Source organism: Puma concolor, chromosome D2 (genome assembly GCF_028749965.1).
Source record: "Puma concolor isolate L17-30 chromosome D2, mPumCon1.1.hap2, whole genome shotgun sequence".
Lineage (NCBI taxonomy): Eukaryota > Metazoa > Chordata > Mammalia > Carnivora > Felidae > Puma > Puma concolor.
Window position 1 is genome coordinate 76803427 of NC_141677.1, and position 23450 is coordinate 76826876.

At 55.0% G+C, this 23450-nt stretch overlaps 1 protein-coding gene across 2 annotated transcripts in view; it reads left to right on the forward strand.

The window, feature by feature from the left end:
- GRK5 (G protein-coupled receptor kinase 5) overlaps nucleotides 1–23450 on the forward strand; it is a 217941-nt gene that overhangs the window by 178490 nt on the left and 16001 nt on the right. For both annotated transcript variants that reach the window (XM_086680996.1, XM_086680997.1), the window contains 6 exons: nucleotides 6545–6645; nucleotides 8659–8751; nucleotides 13627–13690; nucleotides 14584–14724; nucleotides 17270–17460; nucleotides 22230–22267. In XM_086680996.1, the coding sequence (XP_086537122.1) occupies nucleotides 6545–6645; nucleotides 8659–8751; nucleotides 13627–13690; nucleotides 14584–14724; nucleotides 17270–17460; nucleotides 22230–22267 (628 nt within the window). The remainder of the gene's footprint in view (nucleotides 1–6544; nucleotides 6646–8658; nucleotides 8752–13626; nucleotides 13691–14583; nucleotides 14725–17269; nucleotides 17461–22229; nucleotides 22268–23450) is intronic.

Genomic DNA, 23450 nt, shown 5'->3' on the forward strand with positions numbered 1-23450 from the left:
CCTTGTCTTGTTAACACATCTATGCTATGAGAGGCTTGAACCAGCTAGACTCTGACAGGTCTTTCCAGGAAAGCCCTCTGTGATCACTTCCTCCTGTTCCACCTTGGGTCCTGAATCTGTGAACAGTGCAGGGCATGTGTTTCCAGAAGGCTCTGAGGGTGACCCCAGGGGCACTTCAGGATTATTGACAACTACTAAGGAGGTAGGGGAGGTAGTTCTGAAGGGCTTTTCACAGCCCAACCATGCCTCCATCCCTGGCTGCCTTCAGGGACACCAGCCACATACAACTGATCCCCTTTCTCATGTCTTTACACAAAAGACTTTGAAGCTGGGGGATGCTTCAGGAACAAGGTTTTCAGACACGCGGAGTTCCTCACTCATGCGAGAAATGACATCCCTTCGTGTTGCCAGTTGTCACGATGCAGAGGGAGACAGCAGTGCCCAGGGGGAGCAGGTGCAGCCGCTGGGGCAGCCGACGGCAGGGCCCTCAGGGTGCCACCCTCGGGCTAACGATTCAGCAGTCCGCGAGAAACAGCCTCGCGGAGACGGCAGTGTGCCATCAGCGTCAGCTCTCCCTGCTTTTTTAACATCTTCTAGATGAGTTCTCCTCACCCGGCGCGCCCCCTCCCTGCTTTCTGCGGCCTCCTGGCCCTTGTCCATGCCGTGCCAGCCTCCTCCACCTGCGTAAATCCGGCCTCTCCCTCAAGGTCCAGCTCTCGCCTTCCCTCCCTGGGGCTCCCTCCCGGGCCGATTTCTCATTTTCCCCCTCAACCGTTCCGGCAAGGGCTGCACGCCTCAGGTCTGAGATGAATCACTGGGTAATTATTTCAGGTGTGCCATCTGGCCTCCCTCTTCGGAGGCCAGGGAGGCTGGGCCCCCCGCGGGGTGAGTGCGCAGGGAAGCGCGCAGCGAGGGGCTCCGTGGCGCCACCGTGTGGGCGGACTCCTGGGCGGGCCGAGGCTGAAGGACCTGGGCTGTGGAAGCAGAGCTGGGGTTGGGCTGCCCTGAGACTTCAGCAGCTCTCTGTGAAGTCACTGAGATGGGTGTTGGCGCCCCCCAAGAGGCAGAGCCTTGGGTGCGGTGGGTGATCAGCGGCTGCTTCCTGCACCTTGTACTGAGTAAAGGACCCTGGGGTGGCTTCCTGCCGAGGCCAGGCCCCTGCGTTCCCCGCCACCATCTGTCCCTCTCTAGCCCTGCCTCAGTCCCTGAAACGCCCGGATGGTCCTGCCTCGGGTGTCGCACAGAAGGCCCTTAGGAAGCTGCAGTTATGACCTGGGAGGGTGGACCCCTGAGTAATCGCAGCGCCCAGTGGCCCTGGGGTAGTTCTAGACTTCCCGCGGGTATTTTGTTAGCCGGAAGTCACCCAAACCAAGTGTGGAGCGAAGGTGGGGAGTGGGGTCTACAAATGCAGCTTCAGGCCAAGTCCTCAGCTCTCCCACCCCCACCCCCACCACCTCCATCCTTCCCCTTACGACCTTCTCTTTAGAAATCCTGAGGCCTCCGGGGCATTGATTCGTTACGGGTCGTCAATACTGTGCCTCAGTGTTGCAGAGGCTACTCTGGATGGAGCAGAGGGTAAGAGGAGTCTAGCTTGGGCCACCTGTCAGAATTTAGGGTCACGGGCAGCAGTAGAGGCAGCATGACGGCACAGAGCACTCAGCCAGGGTGGGAACAAAGGGGAGGAGAGGGACCCACGGGACAGTGATGGTGCGAAGCCCACTGGCCCCATTCACCCCCTTCAAGGGTCTTCCCTCCCCGTGTTCAAAGCAGCAGGAGGGGCTCTGCTCACTCTGCTGCGGTGCCCAGAGAAACACCCATGCGGCCTCCACCTCTTGCTGCTTGAGAAGGTGGGTTCTGATTAGCGCGGACAGCAGGAGCTGCCCGTATCCCCAGAACCCATGGTATAAGCATCAGGAACGGCAGAGAGTGAGTCTGGGCCACCAGGGCAGGAGGTAAGAGGGAGCAGATATTCTGAGGGATTCGGAGAGGCAGTTACCGCCCAGCACACACGTGCCGAGTCTGTCCCGCCAGCTGCAGTGCTGGCAGCCGGTCCCCAGCCAAGAGGGGCCCAAGTTCCTCTGGTACCGGAGATAGATTCAAGGTCAATTTCTCACTCCAAAGGAGGTGGAGCAGGTTCTTTCCCCTGGGGGCGAGGGGGGCTCTTATCCAGAGGCACAGAGTCACGGAGGGTGGATAAAGCACGCCCAAGGTTTAATGCCCCCTCTCTTCGCCAGCAGCTTTGGGGGAAAACAGTGGGGAGGAGCCTTAGCCAAAGAGGGGAGCACAGTACAGATTCTCTTGCTCCAGTTGTGATTTCAGGGGCAGGACAGGTGCCCCGTGCAGCTTACGGTTCGTCAAGGAAGCTGAGTTCTTTCTTGTCAGTTGTGGGGCGGGGGGCGGGGGTGGGGGTGGGGATGGAGAGCAGCCCCTGGCAAGCATAGTCATGTCCCCAAGGCATGTCTTGCTGTTTTAAGCTGTCCTAGGAGTTGGCCATGGAGCACTCCTTAAGAGCAGCTGGGGGTCATCCTAACTGTCATCAGAGTGGGCTTTCTGGCAGGGCTGGGCATACGATCACATGGCGGTTGGCCAGCTGGTTAGCTTCAGTGCCCAAGACCATCAGGAGGCCAGGCATTCATGACAGGGCCTCCAGCAGAGAAACCCTGTCCCTAATTCCTTCTTCCTGTCCTCGGAAGGTGTACCACCAAGAGCTAATTCCACACCTTTCGCAGGAAACTTGATGCCTAGATTCACACTGCTGTGTTAAAAATCAAGGCTTGCTGGCTGGAGCTACTTGAGGAGACCATCTGGTGACCAAAGAAATAAAGCGTCACTTCAAAGTACTACTGGCCCCAGGGGACCTTTTAGCAGAGACCTCCATTAGACCTGCTCTCCTGGCCGCTTTCAGCCCTGCAAATATCTAAGGACCATAGGGCCTTTTCTGTTTGATTAGAAATTAGGGGGACACCTTTGATATGGAGGAGGATGGCTCCCACCCTTCTCCCCGCCCTGACCTCTGCTTCATCCCAGAGGGTCAGTTGCTGCTAGAAAGGGCCACACTGCTAGCCGTAGTTCCCCTGCATCCCTGAGCCTTCTCGCGGTGAGGGTGACATTCCTGTCCAGACCCCACCTGGCCTGAAGGATTCACCCCTCCCTTCCCTGGCCCCCCTCAAAGCCTCCTGGGACCAGAAGGGATTAGCTTCCTGGAATGAGATCTGAAACTGTGGAATTCTGTCTTCAAGCCACAGGGGGCGGATTGGGCTGTGGTTGCTCTGGGTGCCTGGGGGTGCTTTGTCTTATGGGGTGTGTTAGACCTTGCCTGTGGACTGGGGAGAGCCTTCCTAATGTGTCTCCCTTGGAAACTGACTTCTCTGACCTGGAGGGGAAGGACCGATACCCTCCGATTCTACTGATGCAGGTTACAAATGTCCCACTGACATGTCCCCTAGGTGTCACTCTCCTGGTGGGTTTGGGTTTCGGCTCCCAGCTTAAACTGGCCAACAGCTTCTGATTCCCTCACTGGCAGAGGCCTTAGTCCCTGGAGTCACTTGAAAGAAGGGTTGGTGGGAATCACTTAATCTCTTCATGTTGAGCCAGAGACTGAGTTTAAACCCATGGTCGTTAAACCTACTCATTAACTCCTATTGGGGCTTTGGCCGTGGGCAGCGTCCCCAGAGAGAGAGAGAGTAGTGTGACTTCACACACACAGCTGGGTCACCCCTAGACCCTGCACGGCCCCTCCCATCTGCTTAGGAAGGAAGCAGAGTGCGGTCATCCAGGCATGTGGAAAGATCCATGAGGAGTGGGAGGTCTGAGCCCAAACTCTGCTTGGTCTCTGACCCTGTCTTCCATGAAGCCTTTCCTAGATGACCTCGCCCCTTAATGATCTCCTTCTTTGAGCCCAGGAGCTCGTTGCCCTGAGCCGTATCATCCTCCATTTCAGTTCTTCCTGCCTCTGCTGGAGGGCTGCACAGTGCCCTGCTCATCCTGAGGGCTAAGGGACTCCTGGGAGACGGGGAAGTGAGTGGGAGGACATCCCCCCCACCTTCAACCACACTCGCTCTAGACCCACCCACCCACCCAACCTGTGTTCAGATCGCCTGTCTGCCACTTATTGGCTGGGTGACCTTGGGCAAGTGACTTAACCTTTCTGAACCTCAGCTTGCTCATCTGTGAGATGAGCATTATAATAGTATTTACCTCACAGAGTCTTAACAGAGATTAGATGAAATAATGCATATAAGGTATTTCTCACAGTGCCCGACCAGAGTTGGCTTTCAGTGGAGGCAAACCAGGGCTACCCATTAAGTTATTTCCACTGATTTTAAATACTGGATCTGTAGATAAATTTCATGTGGAAGAGGAAAAAAAGACGTTTGCTAGTAAAAAAGAAAAAAAAAAAGTTTGAGAGCCATTGAGTTCAATCAGCCCCTTTTATACATCACCACAGATGCCCAGAGAGAACTTCCCCGTTAGGGTATTGCCTGATTTCTGTGTTTTCTGTCTTTATTGGAGAAAAAGTGATTTATAGTTGAGGGCTACCCTGGCTTCACCTTTTAACACTCTCATAATGTGCCCGACACCAGCTTCAGCCACTGCTGGTGAGGGTGGATCCTCCCTGGGCGGAGTCAGGTGACAAGACAGGAGCAGAGCGGACTGCATGCAGGTGGGCAACTCAGGTGCCTCTTCTGAGGTCCAGGAAATGGTGGTTTCCCCCCATGACCATCCCGCCCAGCATCTCTGAGTCCTCCCAGATTCGAGTTGCATCCTGGCACAACACCTTGTTTCACGTGATGTAGTGGGGACACCAGCCCTGCGCCGGGCCCTTCAAACCAAGGCTGCCCAGCCATCAGCTCTCTTGAAGCAAATTTGCCTGTGGCCTCTGGGTTTTGTTTTAGGATCCGATTGCTCTGAAGTAGCCCAGAGTTACTGATCCCCAAGAGATTCAGCTGCCAGAATTCCCAAGAAAGTTCCCCGAGTCTTAGATGCAGCCCTCCCCGCCCCCCCCAACAACTATCAATTCCTGAATCTTGAAAGACCCACAGAGCATCTCTGCAGCAGCCCTTTCCTGTAACAGAGGAGGAGACAGAGGCACAAAATGGCCAATGGCAGAGGGTGGACCGGTGTGTGGGGCTCCCATTTCTCTGTCTTGGGCTCCTTCTGCAACATCGAGCATCATTTCTGCAAAACAAGCATCAGAAGCCAATACGCTACAGGCTGCTTTTCTGCAGTTCCACTTATCAATATTTTTAGCTAGGGAGGGAGGTACGGCCAGGGACAGAAGGGGAGGCAAGGTGGGAGAGAACCACAACCACCCAGGACTGGTGATGGCAAACAAGCCTGCTGTGTGGTGTAATTGGGTGCGCCCACGGCATTTGCCGTCACTGCGGCCACCCCCCCCAACATCTAAGGCTCCCCCACATAGGGGCCCTCCTCCAGAGGGGGCAGGACCTAGGAGAGAAGAAAGAAGGAAGGAACTCAGGAATGTGGGCTTTCAGAGCTTGATGAATAGAAAATGAGCCACTGATTTCATTCATCAGGACCCCTTACTGCCTGCGCCCCTCACATGGACCGCCCCCCACACACACACACACACACAGACACTGCCCAGTGGGCTTAGCAGGGAAATCAGCTCCATAGTCGCATTTCAGTAGCTGAAAGGAGAAAGCAGGCCTTTCCAATTTCAGCATCTTTGGGGGAGAAAGATGTATTTACCTCCCCTCTGTCTGAGCCCACTCCTGGCAATTTTCTCAAATGTCCCTGCCATTTGTTAAAAACCCAGCTTGTGGCCCAGCTGGTGCACGAACAGCTGATGGAGGGTGAATGGTCGCGGGAAGAGGGAAGGTGAGGCCGCCTTCTGGTGGTCCCAGCACCTTCCCAGAGCTGACCGCTGCTCTTGGGTGCAGAAACTCTCAGAACTGTCCTTTCAAGCTGAAACGCTGAGGCCACACACAGCTTCACCTGGAAGGAGAAGAAAATGACGGCAGTGATGTTTATTGCACATTCTCCACCAGGTGTCACATCTGGGCCACATGCCGGACCCAGAGGTTTCACTGATTCTCTTGGGGAGACACTCTTATTCCTGATAATCTTCCCGATAACGGGGCTGAGTCCAGACCAAGGTCCCACAGCTACAAGTGGCAGATCTGGGATCCGAACCCCCGTCTGTTAGTTGAAGCTGTGCCCGCCGAGCACCCTTCCCCTGGCGCTGTCCTTTTGCTGGTCCTTCTGCCGTTCCAGACCCTGTCACACAGGCCCTGAGGGCTGGGCAGGTGTTCCCCTTGCCTGCTGAGCAGACAGGCCCAGCACGGGCAGGGGTCATCAGCAAGGTCACAGGGGGCTCCCCGACCAGCCAGGCCTCGTTGCACAGCCCCGTAACCACGAGCTCTCACACATCTCGTTTGAGTCTGACCACAAGCCCGGGACACAGGGACATCATTATCCGTGTTCTGCAGAGGAGCCAAGTGACCACGCTGCGTGTGGCCCAGGGCCAGGTGGCGCTCCGCTCCTGCCCCTCACTGACGCCCCCCCTCTTCTCTTCCTCCAGTCCCCAGTCTTCATAGCCCAAGTTGGCCAGGACCTGGTCTCCCAGACGGAGGAGAGGCTCCTACAGAGGCCCTGCAAGGAAGTCTTTTCTGCCTGTGCACAGTAAGTGCTCGCTCCCTCCCCAGACCGAGCATCGGGGCCCTTCAGCCTCCTCTGGGCAGCCACACAGCCTCCCCACCGCCACTGACAGAGGCTGCCTCTCCCCCACACCTGGCATGCTGGGCACCAGGGCAGGGCTTCAGTGCCCGGGGGCCCCAGCCAAGCCACCCAGCTGTTTGTATACTTCTTATGAAGGGAAAAGATACCAAAGTTCCAAGTCCAAAGAAAACATCTGCCTCAAAGGGTGTTGAAAGCAAGTGGTCTCCAGGCTGTTGAGACAGAGGAATGTGTAAAAACTTGACCCCGTCTGGGTGGTTTGGAAGTCCTTCCCGGCCCCCAACCCCCACTGCTGCCACCAACCAGAGCTGGGTGGTGCTGCTGCAGGAAGGGGGGCTACAGGCCGCCTTCTCAGTCACCCCATCACCTTGTCTGCAGGCCATACAGCGATCCTGATGCAATAGCAGACAAATCGGTGCATGTGCTGTTGGCCAGGCACCAATGAAGTCCCCACTGGTCCCTCACACACGTACTATGAAGGCCTGAGCCACTAGGCACACACACGTTCATGTGTCCACATGTGTACCCTTCTGCATAAGCCAGTATGTGCACCAAAATCTTCTGGATCCTCATCACCTCTGAATAAGTCTGGGGACTTGCTGTGCGCCCTTGGTCAGCCTTTGTACCACAGACAACCAGGCACCTGCTGTGTGTCTGACACCTAGCACAGGGGATACCATGGTGAGCAAGAACCCAGTCCCAGCTTTCAGGAAGCTTACAGCCAGGCAGGAAAACCAGTGCCCCTGTGCACTGTGGGAAGAGCCGGGAGCACCATGATGAGAATGGACATTTGGGGAGGGCCAGCTGGGGACCCAGCCCTGGTAGGTGCCAGGGAGAGACCCCCATAAGCAGAAACAAACGTGGTTGCTGCCCTCTTGGAGCTGGCTGAGGGTTAGATCTGACAGTGGGTGAGGTCCCTGGGCTGTCACTGTGACCCCGAGGGAGTGGACAACCTGGTGCCCTACACTGGCCCCTGCTGTCATGTCTGGCGGGACACAGTGTCCCACATGCCTCTACTGTATATGCCCCGCACTGCACCCCCACCCCACCCCCCCCCAACTGCCGCAGCCATCTGCAGGTCCCAAGTGCTTGGGCTACACTTGGTCAGCATTGCCACTTTTTTTTTTTTTTTTTTTTTTAATTTGAGGGAGAGAGGGAGAGAGAAAGAGAGAGCCCAGGCTGCACACACCAGTAGAGGAAAGGGGGAAAGAGAATCTCTGAGCGCAATGCAAGTCTCCATCCCATGACCCTGGGATCATGACCTGAGCTGAAATCCAGAGTCAGACGCTCAACTGGCTGAGCCACCCAGGCATCCCAGCGTTGCCACTTTTTAAAGGGAAGAAGCACATCCATCCCTGCCTGCAGCCAGTTTCAGAACCCTCCCTCCAGGCCTGGCCCAGAGCAGGCGACCAGGAAATTCAGCTGTGGAGATGGAAACTTCCCAGGGGCTTCACTGGTCCTGGACCAGATCCAGAGCCTGGGATCTCAGGGGCTGCATCCCTGCTCTGCCCCTACCCCCCACACACCCCTGCACCCCGTTAAGTACTCCTCTGTCCTCATTGCAGCTCAAGAGTCCCTTCTTGGGGTGCCTGGGTGGCTCAGTCAGTCGGTTGAGCATCCGACTCTTGATTTCAGCTCAGGTCATGATTACATGGCCGGGGGTGGAGGGTGGACCTCACTTAACCCTCTCTCATGAGCACATGCCTCTGCAGCGGTTTATTAGATGTTTGTTACTTGCTGGTTGTGTCCCACATCGCGATGCCAACTTCGTGCTCACGGCTGTACCCCAGGCCTAGAGCAGTGCTGTGGCAGGTACCCAGTAAGTGTTTGTAGGATCAGCCCATCACTTTGGCAGGATGCTGGGCCTCTGAGGCTGGTGGTTAACCTGCTGGATATATGGCTCCGCCTGTCTGCTTAAGGTCAGGATTATAAAATGTTTGTTGGTTCCCTCCGAGCTAGGTCTGTCCACGACTACCTGAAGGGCGAACCATTCCATGAGTATCTGGACAGCATGTATTTTGATCGCTTTCTCCAGTGGAAGTGGTTGGAAAGGTGAGTGCTCCCCTTGTACACCCACCTACAAGTGTGTGCCAGGGTGTGGGGGGCAGGGGGCGAGAGTACACGCCTGTCACCTGAAAACCCACATACAAATCCGTTACCTCCATGGGTCCATGGTTCAAATAAAATTAGCCATCCTCCTCCCGTTGCTGAAGTTCTTGGCTATTCTTCTAGAAACGCTCTGTTCTTACTAAAGTGTACACGCGATTCACACCCTCATACATGCATACATACTTATCCTTATTTTTTTGGTTCACTGTCTTTGGGAATTCTTCCCCTGCCAGTGAATAAAGAGCTGCCATATTTTTGGGCGAATTACACATCCCTTATTTAGCCCAATCCCCTGTTGATGGACATGGAGGTTGCTCTCAATTTTGTGTACCATCTTCCCTAAATAATGAATAGCTTTATACATACGTCTTCCTGCCCTTTCGCAAGTACGTCCATAGAAATCTCTAGCAGAGGAATGTCTGGGTCACAAAGCACTGCTTTTAAACCACGAGGGACTGCTAGATTGCCCTCCCAACAGCTGCCCTCGTCTCCAGTCCTGCCAGTGCCCCAGTGCCCTCTTCCCTCTCAGCTTCATTAACACCAGTCTCGTGCCTTCCCATGTGAGCATCGGGCTTTCCTTGTTTATGTTTTCATCTCTGATAATGGGTGAGACCAAGCATCTTTTCCTGTTTTACTTGCTACCTTTCTGCTGCAAAGTGCTCTCGCAGACATGGCGGTGGCTTGGCCTGACAGCTGCGGCCTCCATGTGACCGATGAGGAGGGAGACCCACAGAGAGGGCGTGGTTGGCCTCGTCACACAGCAGGCGAGCAGTGCAGCCGAGGGGGACCCCCAGCACCAGGCTCTGCCTACCATACTGTTGCAGGATTTGCAGAACGGGGCGATGCCTACGTTGTATCCGTGCTGGGCTCAGCTGCGGGATGAGGGTGGGAGCATCCCCTCCCACAGCCCAGGGTTCCCTGTGCCAGAGTTCCGACGCTCATGGGTATCTGGGCATGTTTTGGTTAGAAGGCAAGGAGCCATCTTGCTTCTGTGTGTCACCACCTTTGCTGGCCAAGTGCCCTGCAGACTCTGAGGAAGCCGCAGGACAGGAACGCCCTAGAAACCCCATTCATGACCCTTCCCTTCCCACTTCAGGAAGCCCAGAGGAAAACACCCTGTTCTGTACCACTGGGGGGGGCATTTCTTTCCACCCCCACTGGTGGGAATTGACAGTGGAACAGGAGACAGTCTTCTCTGTTGGCCACTCACTGCCACTGGCCCCCTCGCACATGCACATCATGGCTCCAGGAGAGCCAGAGAAGTGAGGGGTCAGTGCAGACATCCTGCGGAGGGCCCCAGAGCCACAGTCTGGGTCTGAGTCCCGGCTCGACCGTCTCCAGAGGGACCTCAGGAAGGGTTGCTCACCTCTCCCCTCCTCAGTCTCCTTATCCGAAAAATGGGGATAATAATAGTGCCTGCCTTTGTAGGCTTGGGTGGGGATGAGATGAACTAAGCATAGTCCACGCCTAGAATAAGGCAAGTGCTCCAGAAAGGTCAGCCGTCTGGCCCCAGGAAGTCAAACTGCTGGATACGGTTGTTGTGGTTGCCGTTGAGGTCATCAGTGTTGCTGTGGCTGTCATCCTCAAGCTTCTGATATGGGAAGGAACAGCTGGCCCTTGTGTTTCTGATGATCACAAGAAAGTCTGGTGGGGACGTAGTCATCGTGCCCCCTCGCCCCGCCCCAGAGCCCTAGGCTGTGTGCCACACGACCCGATCTGTACCCACCTTCCCAGGGTGGCAGTGTGGGTGTGAGACGCGGGATGTGGGCTCTGCAACATCCTTCTTGGGATCCCGGCTTCGACACCACCACCACCCCCCTCATGACCTGGGGCAACTCACTTCCCTTCTCAGAGCCTCGGCATTCTCGCCTGCAGAAGGGGGACAGTCCCACCTCCTGAGGCAGGCGTGAGGATCACATTAGTGTGCATGCAAGGTGCTTCAAGCAGTGGGGACTGTTGCCATAAAGACCCCCAGAGGAGACATGTCCTTTATTCCTGGAGTTTTAGTAGGGATGTCTGACTACATCAGCCTACAAAGCTGCCTTGTCAGCATCTCCATTTAACTGAAGACACAAGCCTCAGAGAGGTTGATCGATTGACCCTGGCTCACACTCAAGGGCCTGGCACGGCTGGAACCTGAACCCAAGGTTCTTGATCCAGTCCTTCACCCAGTCCTCATTCCACCCAGCACTCTGTTCCAATAGAATCCTTTAGCTGTGGCCACTGGCTTGCATTTTACTTGTCTGTACTGAACACTCGAAATGGGGAAACAGACTTTTTGAATCCGTGCGCTGGCTGCAAAGAAGTCAGGCCCTTTTGTGGGCGTTAAGTTGTTGAAGCCGGTAGGGCAGGACTGGCCTAGAAATGCCCCAAGTGACTGACAGCAGCCTGCTTCCTCCCTTTCCTTTTTTTTTTTTTTTTTTTTGCTAACAAGATCATGGCCTGTTGGTGCTGCCCTGTTGAAATATTAAAGGGATTTTTTTTTTTCCCTCCCAAGGTTAACCAAGAAATTCCTCGGAAATTGTATTACACTCATTTCCCCTAGCAGAGGAGCTCTGTGGTAATGTCGACCGACTGTTTGTTCTCCATGTATCGTAAACTGTTAGGCCCGGGCGCCTTCATGTGGTTTCGAGGGCGGCTGTGGAAAGGCTTCCCAGGGCCACATGGCGGGTGCAGCCGTATGGCAGGCCTCGCTGCAGCCCGTTTGCTCGCGTGCAGAAGGATACGGGGCCGGGGAGAGCCCTGCGGAGGGGCGGCCCTGTGTTAGCAGCACGGTCGGGCCCCGCTTCCTAAAGAAACAGAAGAGAGAGTGGGTCAGGGCGTGTGAACTCCAGGCAGAGTCCTGGCGTCTCAGGACTGTCCTGAGAGAAGTGTGGTGCCCAGGACCTGAAATCCAAATCCTCCTCAGGACCCAGCAGCCGGAAAGGTTTCTACAGAAGCTTCATTCAGGAGCTGCTGGGTGAGCAGAGGCTCACTGGTCTTTCCCAAGCTGACCCAATTATTTGGGCCAATTCAGTCACACCCCGGCCTCTGCCCTGGTCCGGCCTCTGGGGTGGGGTCGGATGCTCAGAAATAGTCCTGGAGCTCCAAGAGCTAAGTTCAGCATCCTAAAAGTGGGGTGTTCTTTAGCCGCTCATGGTCCAAGGACACTCAGGTTTTTCCATATCTTTGCCGTTGTGAATAATGCTGCCAGGAGCACGAGAGGGAAAGTGTGGCAAATACATACAACGGAATATTATTCGGCCTTCAAAGAGAAGGAAATCCCGCCATTTTTGGTAAGGGGGGGGGGGGGATGCCCGGAGGACATTACACCAAGTGAAATAAGGCAGACACAGACAAATACTGTCTGATCTCACTTATATGTGGAATCTAAAATAACGTCAGAGTCCTAGAGGCAGAGTAGACTGGTGGTTGCCAGGGGCTGGGGGTGGGGGAAATGGGGAGACATGTAGGTCAAGGGGTGTAAAGTTTCAGTTCATCGTGCGAGATGAATACGCTCCGGAGATCTGATGTACAGTGAGTAACACTAGCTAACGGTACTGTATTGTGTGCTTGAAATTTGCTGAGACGGTAAATCTTAAGTGTTCTCACCAGGGAGAGAGAGCGAGAGAGGAAGAGAAAAAACGGTAACTACGTGAGGTGACAGAATGTTGGTTAGCTTGATCGTGGTGATCGTTTCACATGTACGTGCATCGTTTGTGTACGTGCATCAAAACACCAAGTTGGATGCCGTTTGTCAGTTATACCTCAGAAAAGCTGGGGTGGCGGGGCGAAAGGAAGCTGGTTATTTTTTTTTTCTTTCTTTTTTTTTAATTTTTTTTTTCAACGTTTATTTATTTTTGGGACAGAGAGAGACAGAGCATAATGGGGGAGGGGCAGAGAGGGAGGGAGACACAGAATCGGAAACAGGCTCCAGGCTCTGAGCCATCAGCCCAGAGCCCGACACGGGGCTCGAACTCATGAACCGCGAGATCGTGACCTGGCTGAAGTCGGACGCTTAACCGACTGCGCCACCCAGGCGCCCCAGGAAGCTGGTTATTTTTAACCAAACAGGCCAGTGATGAAAAAGCCCAAGCTGTCTGCACCATGGGGTTCTTCGAGGCAATTTTAGATGACTGATTATTTACTCTGTGAAGTCCCACCCTGGCCTCATAGAGGGCCTGCCTGATTAGACATCATAAATGGCCTCAGCTAATTAAAATGGGGGGTCAGGAGACACAAAGCGATGATTACTTCATAAATCCCGCTTTGGGCAGACAGGACCGTCTAGTGTTCTGGAGCTCAGGGGGAAATGTGATAAAGGGACCCTCGGGGGTGGAAAGGCTGGGGACCGGTGGTCAAGGATGACCAGCAGCCTTTCTCCCTGGGGACCGGAGGTGGGCAGGTGGGCGAGATGTGCAGGTGTGGGGAGGACTGCTGTGCCCTCCCTGGGACACTGAACCTCTGTGGCTCCTGGGCCCCTCCCTTCTCCCTGCAGAGAACACAGCTTCTTTCTGAGCTTAGCCACCTGATTTTCACTGGGGAGAGAGAGGGGAACCACACGGAAAGTGTGGTGAAGCAGCTTTAGCGCACATCTCCGGGCCTCCACTCTTCCCTCCAAGCCGGCGAGGACTGGCAGGTGTCCCAAGCCGCAGGGGGCCGAGGGCGGGTGGCCGGGGATGTGAACAGCCAGCCGCGGAGCCGGTCCTTGGGGGTCCCACCCACAGGGAGGAATCCTGGCTCGTTCGGGAAGGTGTGCGATTGCTGCTGCTGTTGATTTTTTGGGGATTCTCCATCTCCGCACCGTGAGACCCATGTTGGATTCTTGCTTTTTTCCAGGCAACCGGTGACCAAGAACACTTTCCGGCAGTACAGAGTGCTGGGAAAAGGGGGCTTTGGGGAGGTGAGTGAATGTCCACGTCTTTGGAAGTTCCCAGACTCTGTCACTGTTTTTGTCCCTTCCGGAGGCACCTACGGTGCCCTGCGCCCCCTGGTGGAGAGGGGGGTGGGGCATAGGGCCTGGAGGTGCCACCAAGGTGAGACACGAGGCTGTCCCGCAGGGCCCGTGGGACAGAGGTCCTCTTGGAACCAGCCTCAGTCAGGGTTTGAGTCTGAAGAGGAGAAACGGGTGTTCTTAGCTGTCTTTGGAGGGAGGAGTGGCCAGATGCTGCTGTTAATAGGTGCTGTTGTATTTCGCCTGATGTTCCCAGACTGGGAGGCAAGCCTTGTTATTCCCATTTTAGGGATGAGGAAAGCTGAGGGTCAGAATGGTTGATGACCCGGGCCAAGGTCACACAACCAAAGAGGCGTGGAGTCAAGAAGACAAGACCCCAAATGCCCCGGCTCCCGTTCTGCTGAGTTACAAAGTCGGGGTTGTTAGGGGTCCGACACCAAAACAAGCTTCCCTTACCAGCAGCTGGTGCCTGGAAGTCCCCAGTTAGCAACGGCTGCATCCTGTTGGAAGCGTGGGACGGAGAAAATCTAGTTGCCTCTGAGAGAGGGACAGTACTTTAGGCCTTGGCCAGTCCTCTAAACATCTGCATAAATGGCTGATGGTGTACCTTCAAGGGCCAGGACTCATGTGAAGGACGAAGGAGGGAGGGTAAGGGGGCACTAAAGCCAGATCTTGGGGGCAGGGCCTGGGGCAGGGGTGGGTCCAAGGCTAGGCATCCTTGGGCCCCGAGACTGGGAACACCCTTAGGCATATCAGTTGCCAGCCCTGCAGACCCAGCCACGGAAGAGCCTGGGGCAGACCTCCACCTGTTCCATACCCTTGTCGTCTTTCTTGCACCTCAGGTCTGTGCCTGCCAGGTCCGGGCCACGGGTAAAATGTATGCCTGCAAGCGCTTGGAGAAGAAGAGGATCAAAAAGAGGAAAGGGGAGTCCATGGCACTCAACGAGAAGCAGATCCTGGAGAAGGTCAACAGCCAGTTTGTGGTGAGTGTCCAGGCCCCAGCGACAGGCCACCCTTCTGGTGACCAGGGCTTCCGTGCCTAGGGAAGGGAGTGGCCGTCCAGTGTGGCAGCAATGAGCTGTGGAAAGGCAGCCAGGCATTCCCTCCATCACGAGGCTACTCGTGGTCAATTGTGGCTGCCTTGGTCCTGTCACTAGAACTGGCCTGGCTCCCCTCTGTGTGGGCCCATGGCCTCTGTTCTCCGGGACCACCTGGGAAGCTCCTCAGGGGACAAAAGCAGCCCACCTTGGGCCCGGCCAAGGAGCTTTGTTTCCACAGATCCCTGTAGGCTGGTTTCATCACAGGGGAGACCTAAGCGTCAGTATCCTGGAGAGCCGCCATCTTGTTTATGTGCCTTGTGTCACCATGACCAGGCCAGGCTCTGCTGCAGGAACTAACCCCCAGCTCGAAGTAGCTGGAAACAACACGGGCCAGCGTCACACACGTAGGGTCCAGCCAGATCCGGCCACCCTCCCGCACCTTACAGCTGCCCCACCTGGAGTCTTGAAAGCGTGTGCCGGGGGGGGGGCTTGCCCAGGGACCCTTACTGCCTCAGCTGCAGGAACATCCCTCACTCCGCCCACAGGCTGTTGGGCAGAACCAGTCCCTGCAAGGGACAAACCAGCTGCAGGGAGGTGTGGAAGAGTACGTGGGTGTTTGGTCAGCTCGAAATGCCTCTGCCACACGTCACTGTAAAAAACAATATATATGTACAGGGTCGACACTCAAACAGCACAAACAGGTTCAAACTGAAAACAAAAGCTTCTGTCTTTGGGTAGCCATTCCAACATGTCTGATTCATGTATGGGCTTTATTATTTTTAGCCAGGGGAGTCCTACCAGACATCTTTCGCTGCAGTGATTTCCCCTTAAATTGTAGGTCTTTTCCTGTGGCCAGATCTACGGCGGCACCTCTTTTTTTCACGCCGCACACCATCCCCTGCGACACAGCAAAGAGATAAACCATAAGCTGTGCAGCCCGTCCCCACAGATACAGATGGGTTCTGGTCTCCAAGCCACTGCGAACAAGGCTGCCGTGTCACCCCTTGAACATGCCTTTGGCACATCTCCGTGTGTCCGTAGGATGTACTCCCTGTGGAGGAAGGCAGTGTCAGAGGGTGTGCGCGTTTTCCATTTGGAAGCAGTTCCCAGATGGCTCTCCCTGAAGGTTGTGCCAGCTAAACGCCCACCAGCTGTGTGGGAGCGAGAGAGGCCATCAACCCAGTGCTTCAGTCATTCCCCGGAGGGCGTGGTTCTGTAAGGCGACGCTCAGAGGGGACGGGAGCGTGCATTCTCCCCGTCATCTCAGGCTGCCCTCGGCTGCCGGCCCCATCCTGGGCAGTGTGATGGTGCTGTGCTCCCACTAGCTGGCATTTTGGCCCTAGGCCCCTTTGAGGCCAGAACCTTCCTCTCTGCTGCCGGCTCCCTTCAATTGGGACCATAGGTCACTGCCTCAGTGCTGCCTGTGGAACCCCCATCATTAAAGGAAGGGGCAGCACTGGCTCTCATAGGGGTTGGTGATGGTGGGTCCTCCTCCAGGGAGAAGGGCCGTGTGCCTGATAAATGGGGTGGCACATCATCAAGGACCCAGACCGCCTTCCACCGTGCCCTGCCCCCTGCCCCTGGCAGGGAGTCCCCGTAGTGCCCTCCAGGAGCCCCTCCTTGGTGATCGTAGGCAGGTGTGGGAAGGAGGGCCAGCTCAGAGGCTGGCACCCAGCACAGTCCCCAGAGCCCTCCCGCTCGGCTCCCGTTCTGTTTCCTTCCCTCAGAAATAATTCCCATCGTTCCTGACTTTTGCATCCGAGTTTTATGGCCCAGCCTGTCCCCAGCCTGGTCCGTGGTGGCCAGATTTCATTTGTATTGGCTCCCTAAGTGGAGAGGGACGAGAACCACCCAGCGTACTTTGCCTCAGAACCAGCCCTGCCGCCTCTCCCGCAGTCTCATGGCCTGCATCCATTCTTGGGCAGCTGGTCTGCACCGGCAAGGAACTAGGTCCTGCCTGTGATTGGTCCCTTTGACCGGATGTGTCCTGCATGCAAGAGGAGGCAGTCTTTGCCAAACTGCGCTCCACTTCACAGAGTCCCACTGGCCACTTCCACAGCCTGCTCCCAGCGTCCCCGTGACAATGAGACCCCAGCCCAAAAGGCATCTGGGCCCCGCTTTTCTTAACTGGCCAGCTAAGGCAACCCACAGTTTTAACTAAATGAAGCAGGCACGTGCTTTTGTCTGTGTAAACGTACAGGCACCATCTGTCAGGCTTCCCAAAAGGGCCGAGTACCAGCCTGCCCTCCCCCACTTTGCCTCCTCGCCTGGAACCGCCATATTGGAAGGTCCGAGTCCTTCGTCAGCCAAGAGGGGCAATGGGCAGCGGTGCCATGAGGCTGCCCGGGTGCAGGGCGGTGGCACGAAGGTGCTGAGAGCCCCCCCCCACTCCGGCCCTCCCCCTCCAGCCTCGAGGACCCTGAGGAGGAAGAGTGGAAGCGGATAGCGGTGGCTGGAACCTCACCGCAGGGCTGTCTTGTGCTCCCAGGTCAACCTGGCCTATGCCTACGAGACCAAGGACGCGCTGTGCTTGGTTCTGACCATCATGAACGGGGGTGACCTGAAGTTCCACATCTACAACATGGGCAACCCTGGCTTCGAGGAGGAGCGAGCCTTGTTTTATGCGGCAGAAATCCTCTGTGGCTTGGAAGACCTCCACCGGGAGGACACCGTGTACAGGTGAGCGGGCTCACCACCTGGTCCCGCCACCAGCGGCTGAGTGGGGGCTGACCTTCCACACCCGGGGTCAGGCAGGGACCCCCGCCCTGGGACTCGGGGCCCAGCCGTCACCAGAGAAACTCACGCCCTGGACCACGTAAGTGAGGCGGGCTGCTTGGGGGGCCAAGTGTATGAGGTGCTAGTCCTTCAGAGTTGATGAGGATGGGCCAAGGCCACCGGTGCCTTCCAGCCCGGCCCGCCAGAAGCTCGGTGAGCCGGTCCCAGAAAGACAGTAGGATCATCACCACAGCAGCACAGACCTCGGTCCATCCCATATTGTTTGACTTTATGGGTTCCACAAGCAGTGGTTTTCAAACTTTTCTCACTGCCCCTCTCAAGGAAATTTGAAAATCTGTGTGCCCTCATACATCAAGGAGACATCCTAAATAGTATATCATTTGTTAAAACAGTGGCTGATATTTTGAAGCTCAGCAATTAACATCGCATTTTTGAAGGTATCCAGTGGAATCTAATTGCTACAGCAAATGGATTTCCACCAAAAATGCATGACGGGGTGCCTGGGTGGCTCAGTCTGTTCAGCGTCCCACCCGAGCTGCTTTCGGCTCAGGTCACAATCTCACAATTTGTGAGTTCAAGCCCTGCATTGGGCTCCGCACTGACGGCAAGGAGCCCGCTTGGGATTCTCTCTCACCCTCTCTCTCCTCCCCTGCATATGCGCTCTCTCTCAGAATAAATAAATAGACTTAAGAAAATAGTTTTTTTTAAGTCAAAACGCCTGACAGGGGTGCCTGGGTGGCTCAGCCAGTTAAGCATCTGACTTTGGCTCAGGTCATGATCTCACAGTTCGTGAGTTCAAGCCCCATGTCAAGCTCTGTGCTGACAGCTCAGAGCCTGGAGCCTGCTTCCGATTTGGTGTCTCCCTCTCTCTGTCCATTCCCCCCCCAAAATTAAATAAACATTAATAATTAATTAATTGTAAAAAATCCATGAAAACTCTTTAAAGGTGAGGGATCTATCACTCTCTTCCCCACTCCCTTCCTCCCCCACAGAATGTTATTATAACATCATCTCTTTTTTGGCCTAAAAGTCTATCATTGAGCAGCATGTGGACCTGAAATGGATGGATATATATAAGATTTTTATTTTAATTTCCTTTCACCATAGGCTCTCAGTGTTAAAATAACTTGTGTTAAGTTGCCATTGTAACGATTTTAGTAGAACCCATTTCTTTTTTTTAAAATTTTTTTAAATGTGTATTTATTTTTGAGTGGGGGGAGGGGCAGAGAGAGAGAGGGAGACAGACAGAGCGCCAGCAGGGCAAGGGCAGAGAGAGACAGAGACACAGAATCTGAAGCGGGCTCCAGGCTCTGAGCTGGCAGCACAGAGCCTGACTTGGGGCTCGAACTCACGGACCACGAGATCATGACCTGAGCCGAAGTCGGACACATAACTGCCTAAGCCACCCGGGTGCCCCTAGTAGAACCCATTTCTGATTGGGGTCCTGGAGCAGGACACCATAGCAATCAGATCGAGAAGGAGGCTGCTTTTCTTCTGTCAGTTGGAATCTGCCCGTTGAGAAAGGGCACGTGGTGGGGAGATCCCAGAGAATGCCAGCACAGGGCCTTCTCAGGTTAGAGATCTAGAAATACACGTTCTTGAAAACCTCAGCCCACAGAGAAGCCCCTGGACTGTTCCCGCAGACCCAGTGGACACACACACCCCAGTTGGAGACCTTTGCCACAGAGCTCTTGGCAGGGATGATCTTGGGAGTCCAAGAACGTTTTGAAACAAGAGGGAATGGTCTTGACCCCCCCAACATTCTCACGCCCCCACATTCTCACACCCCCAACATTCTCACCCCCCCCCGACAATCTCAGCCCCCAACATTCTCACACCCCGACATTCTGACATCCCAACATTCTCACCCCCCCAACATTCCCACCCGCCAACATTCTCACCCCCCCAACATTCTCACTCCCCAACATTCCCACCCCCCAACATTCTGACACCGCCGACATTCTCACCCCCCCAACATTCTCACCCCCCCAACATTCTCACAACCCAACATTCCCACCCCCCAACATTCTCAAACCCCCAATATTCTCACAGCCCGACATTCCCACGCCCCAACATTCTCACCCCCTGAACAGTCTCACCCCCCCAATTTTCTCACACCCCCAACATTCCCACCCCCTAACATTCTCACCCCCCCCAACATTCTCACCCCCCACAACATTCTCACCCCCTCAACATTCTCACCCCCCCAACATTCTCACCCCAACATTCTCACCCCCCCAACATTCTCACCCCCTCAACATTCTCACACCCCCAACATTCTCACACCCCCAACATTCTCACCCCCTCAACATTTTCACCCCCTAAACATTCACAAACCACAACATTCTCACCCCCCCAACATTCTCACCCCCTCAACATTCTCACCCCCCACATTCTCACCCCCCAACATTCTCACACCCCAACATTCTCATACCACAACATTCCCACCTCCCAACATTCTCACCCCCCCAACATTCTCACCCCCCCAACAGTCTCACCCCCCCAACATTCTCACCCCCTCAACATTCTCACACCCCCAACATTCTCACCCCCTCGACATTCTCACCCCCTAAACATTCTCAACCCCCAACATTCTCACACCCCCAACATTCTCACCCCCTCAACATTCTCACCCCCCACCACATTCTCACCCGCCAACATTCTCACACCCCAACATTCTCATACCCCAACATTCCCACCCCCCCAACAGTCTCACCCCCCCAACATTTTCACCCCCCCAACATTTTCACACCCCCAACATTCTCACGCCCTCAACATTCTCACACCCCCAACATTCTCACCCCCTAAACATTCTCAACCCCCAACATTCTCACCCCCTAAACATTCTCACCCCCCACAACATTCCCACCCCCCAACATTCTCACCCCCTCAACATTCTCACCCCCCACAACATTCTCACACCCCCAACACTCACACCCCAATATTCTCACCCCCTCAACGTTCTCACCCCCCCAACATTCTCACCCCCCAACATTCTCACCCCCAACATTCTCACACCCCCAACATTCTCACCCCCAACATTCTCACCCCCTCAACATTCTCACCCCCTCAACATTCTCTCCCCCACAACATTCTCACCTCCCCAACATTCTCACACCCCCAGCATTCTCACCCCCCAACATTCTCACCCCCCGTAACATTCTCACACTCCAACATTCTCACACACCCCAACATTCCCAACCCCCAACATTCTCACCCCCTGAACATTCTCACCCCCCCAACATTCACACCCCAACATTCTCACCCTCCACAACATTCCCACCCCCCAACATTCTCACCCCCCCTAACATTCTCACACCCCAAAATTCCCACCCCCAACATTCTCACCCCCTCAACATTCTCACACACCCCAACATTCCCACCCCCAATATTCTCACCCCCCAACATTCCTACCCCCCAACATTCTCACCCCCCAACATTCTCACCCCCCCAACATTCTCACCCCCCACAACATTCTCACCCCCCCCAACATTCTCCCCATTTAGGCTTTTGTTTTGTTTTCATTCAAGTGAAAAGAGAAAAAAATTCCCTTTGGGTTGAAAAAAGAAATCCCACTTGATGGCTTTTCTCTTAAAACAAAAGGAAAGGCGGTCCTCCAAGCTCTGGCCCTTATTCTCGGAGGAAGAGAACCACAGCGCTTCCCTGGCTTCCACCACTTGGACCACTTGCCGTGGCCTCTCCATGGGTTTGGGCTCTGGCCCTAGTCCACCAGCTATCTTTCCAACCCTGTGGCTGCTGGCTTACTGAGAGGGTGGCTCTTGCCCTTATTTGGAACGGTTAATACATCAAAGAACGCGAATTAAATAAGAGCAACAAAGTATTTGTGTTTATTTGTGATAAATAACCCCATACAAACCCATTATCACCTTGTGAGGCTTCCCCACTGGATTTGAACACATTAACCATTCCCCATGAGGACAGCTGCCAGCAGTTAAATAAACAAAGCCAGTTGGTGGAGAGTCGCATCCTCAATCCAGATGCTAATGGCTTAACTGAGTCGCACATGCTATCCTACTGGCTGTTCTTTTACCCGTGGAAAGGACCTTCTAGTAAAACCAGACACTGCTGCTGCCTCCCTACCCCAGTTGGGTGGGGAGGGGCTTGTTATTATGAAGAGTGATTGTGTCATCAGAGAAGAGAGGAGGGACAGATGGAGACGGGCACACCTACAGCTGTGCTTTCTTGGGCTTATGACTCTGCTGGAGTTGGGGGACAAGGGGTTTCCTTCCCCAAGGGGGCCTGCCCTCTACAATTCTCTGCCCCAGTTCTACAGCTGGTGCTGTGTTCTCAGTAACTTCTCCTCCCTAATTCCCAGGCCCCGCTCTGCCTTCAGGGCATCCCAGAGCATCCTGAAACCTCCGGGTGTTCCCAGCCCTAGAGGGGTCTGTCACCACACCAGCCAGAAGTATTCTCCGCCCCTGGTGTGGTCAGTGTGTGGATAGGAGCCAGGGCTGGCCCTTGCCTGACCCCTTCCCAGTCATCTCCAGGTCGGGAAGATGCCTATGGCAACAGCGGCATTTGTTTTACATACTGGGAGGAAGGAAATTAGTGCAAGACTGTCTGGATCCAGAAAGAGACCAGACAGCCTGAGCCAAGAGATGGGAAGGAAACACGGCAAGAAGTCAACCCGGACGCCATGCCCTGGTGCTGAGAGTGCCCACACTCACATGCTTGTCCTCTTCCTCTTTCAGAGATTTGAAACCCGAAAATATCCTGCTAGATGATTATGGTAAGTTGGGGAGCCACTTGGGAAACCCCTTTCCTGCTCTGTAGCCAAGGAGAGCATCATAATCCAAAAGGAGCAGGGGGCCTTCCTGCAGAGACTCTCAGAGGCATGACCCTGGGACTGTGGGAGAGCAGTGGGCAAAGAGGGAGAGCACCCACTCCCTCTCCCCAATCCTGGGTACCCAGGGCAGGCAGTGGGCATGGTGAAGCAGCAGTGTGGCATGGCCAAAAGAGAGACAGAGAGACGGAGAGCACTGACTGAGGAGTCCAGAATTTCAGAGATCCTGGGCAAGTACTTCACTCTCACACAACTTCCTGGTACCCCATCTCCCTTGCTGGTGAAATGGAAACATGGGCCCTGCTCTGCCTACTTCAGAGGGTGGGGTGGAGGTGAGGCTCCAATAAAATAGCTTAAAGGGCAATTGTTTCACCAGCTATAGCCAGCTCTAAATGTGTTAGGCATTATCTGTGCATTACCGTTGTTGTTTTCCTGTGTGTGTGTGTGTGTGTGTGTGTGTGTGTGTGTGTGTGTGTGTGCGCGCATGCACACATGCATATGCGCACATGTACACACACAGAGGTAACATGTTTAGCCTCTCACACCTGGGGAATGGTGTTCACATCTGTTATCAGGCTAGATGTTCCCATTTCTGCAGAGGGGGCAGGGCCAGCATCCCTGTGCCCATATTATAGATGACAAAATTGAGGCTTAGAGGAACCAACAAGCCCAGGTCACCCAGCAATCAGTGGCGAGCTGAGACCAGCATGCCTCAGATGCCAGGCAGCCCCTCGCAGGGGGAGGGAGAAAGGGAGGCAGGTCATTGGTGACTTGGAGAGCGATTTGAGTGGGGAAGTGGGCAGAGGGCCCAGGGCCTGCGCCCTTCTTGGATGAGCCCAGGGCACACCGGGGTTCTTCTGCTGCTCTCAGAACCATGCCCACCACTCATCTGCAGCCTGAAAGCTGGAACCTGTGTGCTCTCTTCTCCCCTCCCCACCTTCATCAGGGCTGCTGAGCCAGGGAGTTTGCACCCCTCTGGCCTGGTGGGGAGTCCCTGACATTGGACCTCACTGAGGTCCGGGCTGTGGGTCCCTGGTGTGGCCGTGACCCTGCCTCAGTGGGCCGCCAAGCAAGACAGAGCTGTAAGCGCTGTGTCATCTTGGCCTTTGGAGGGGAGTCCTGGATTCCA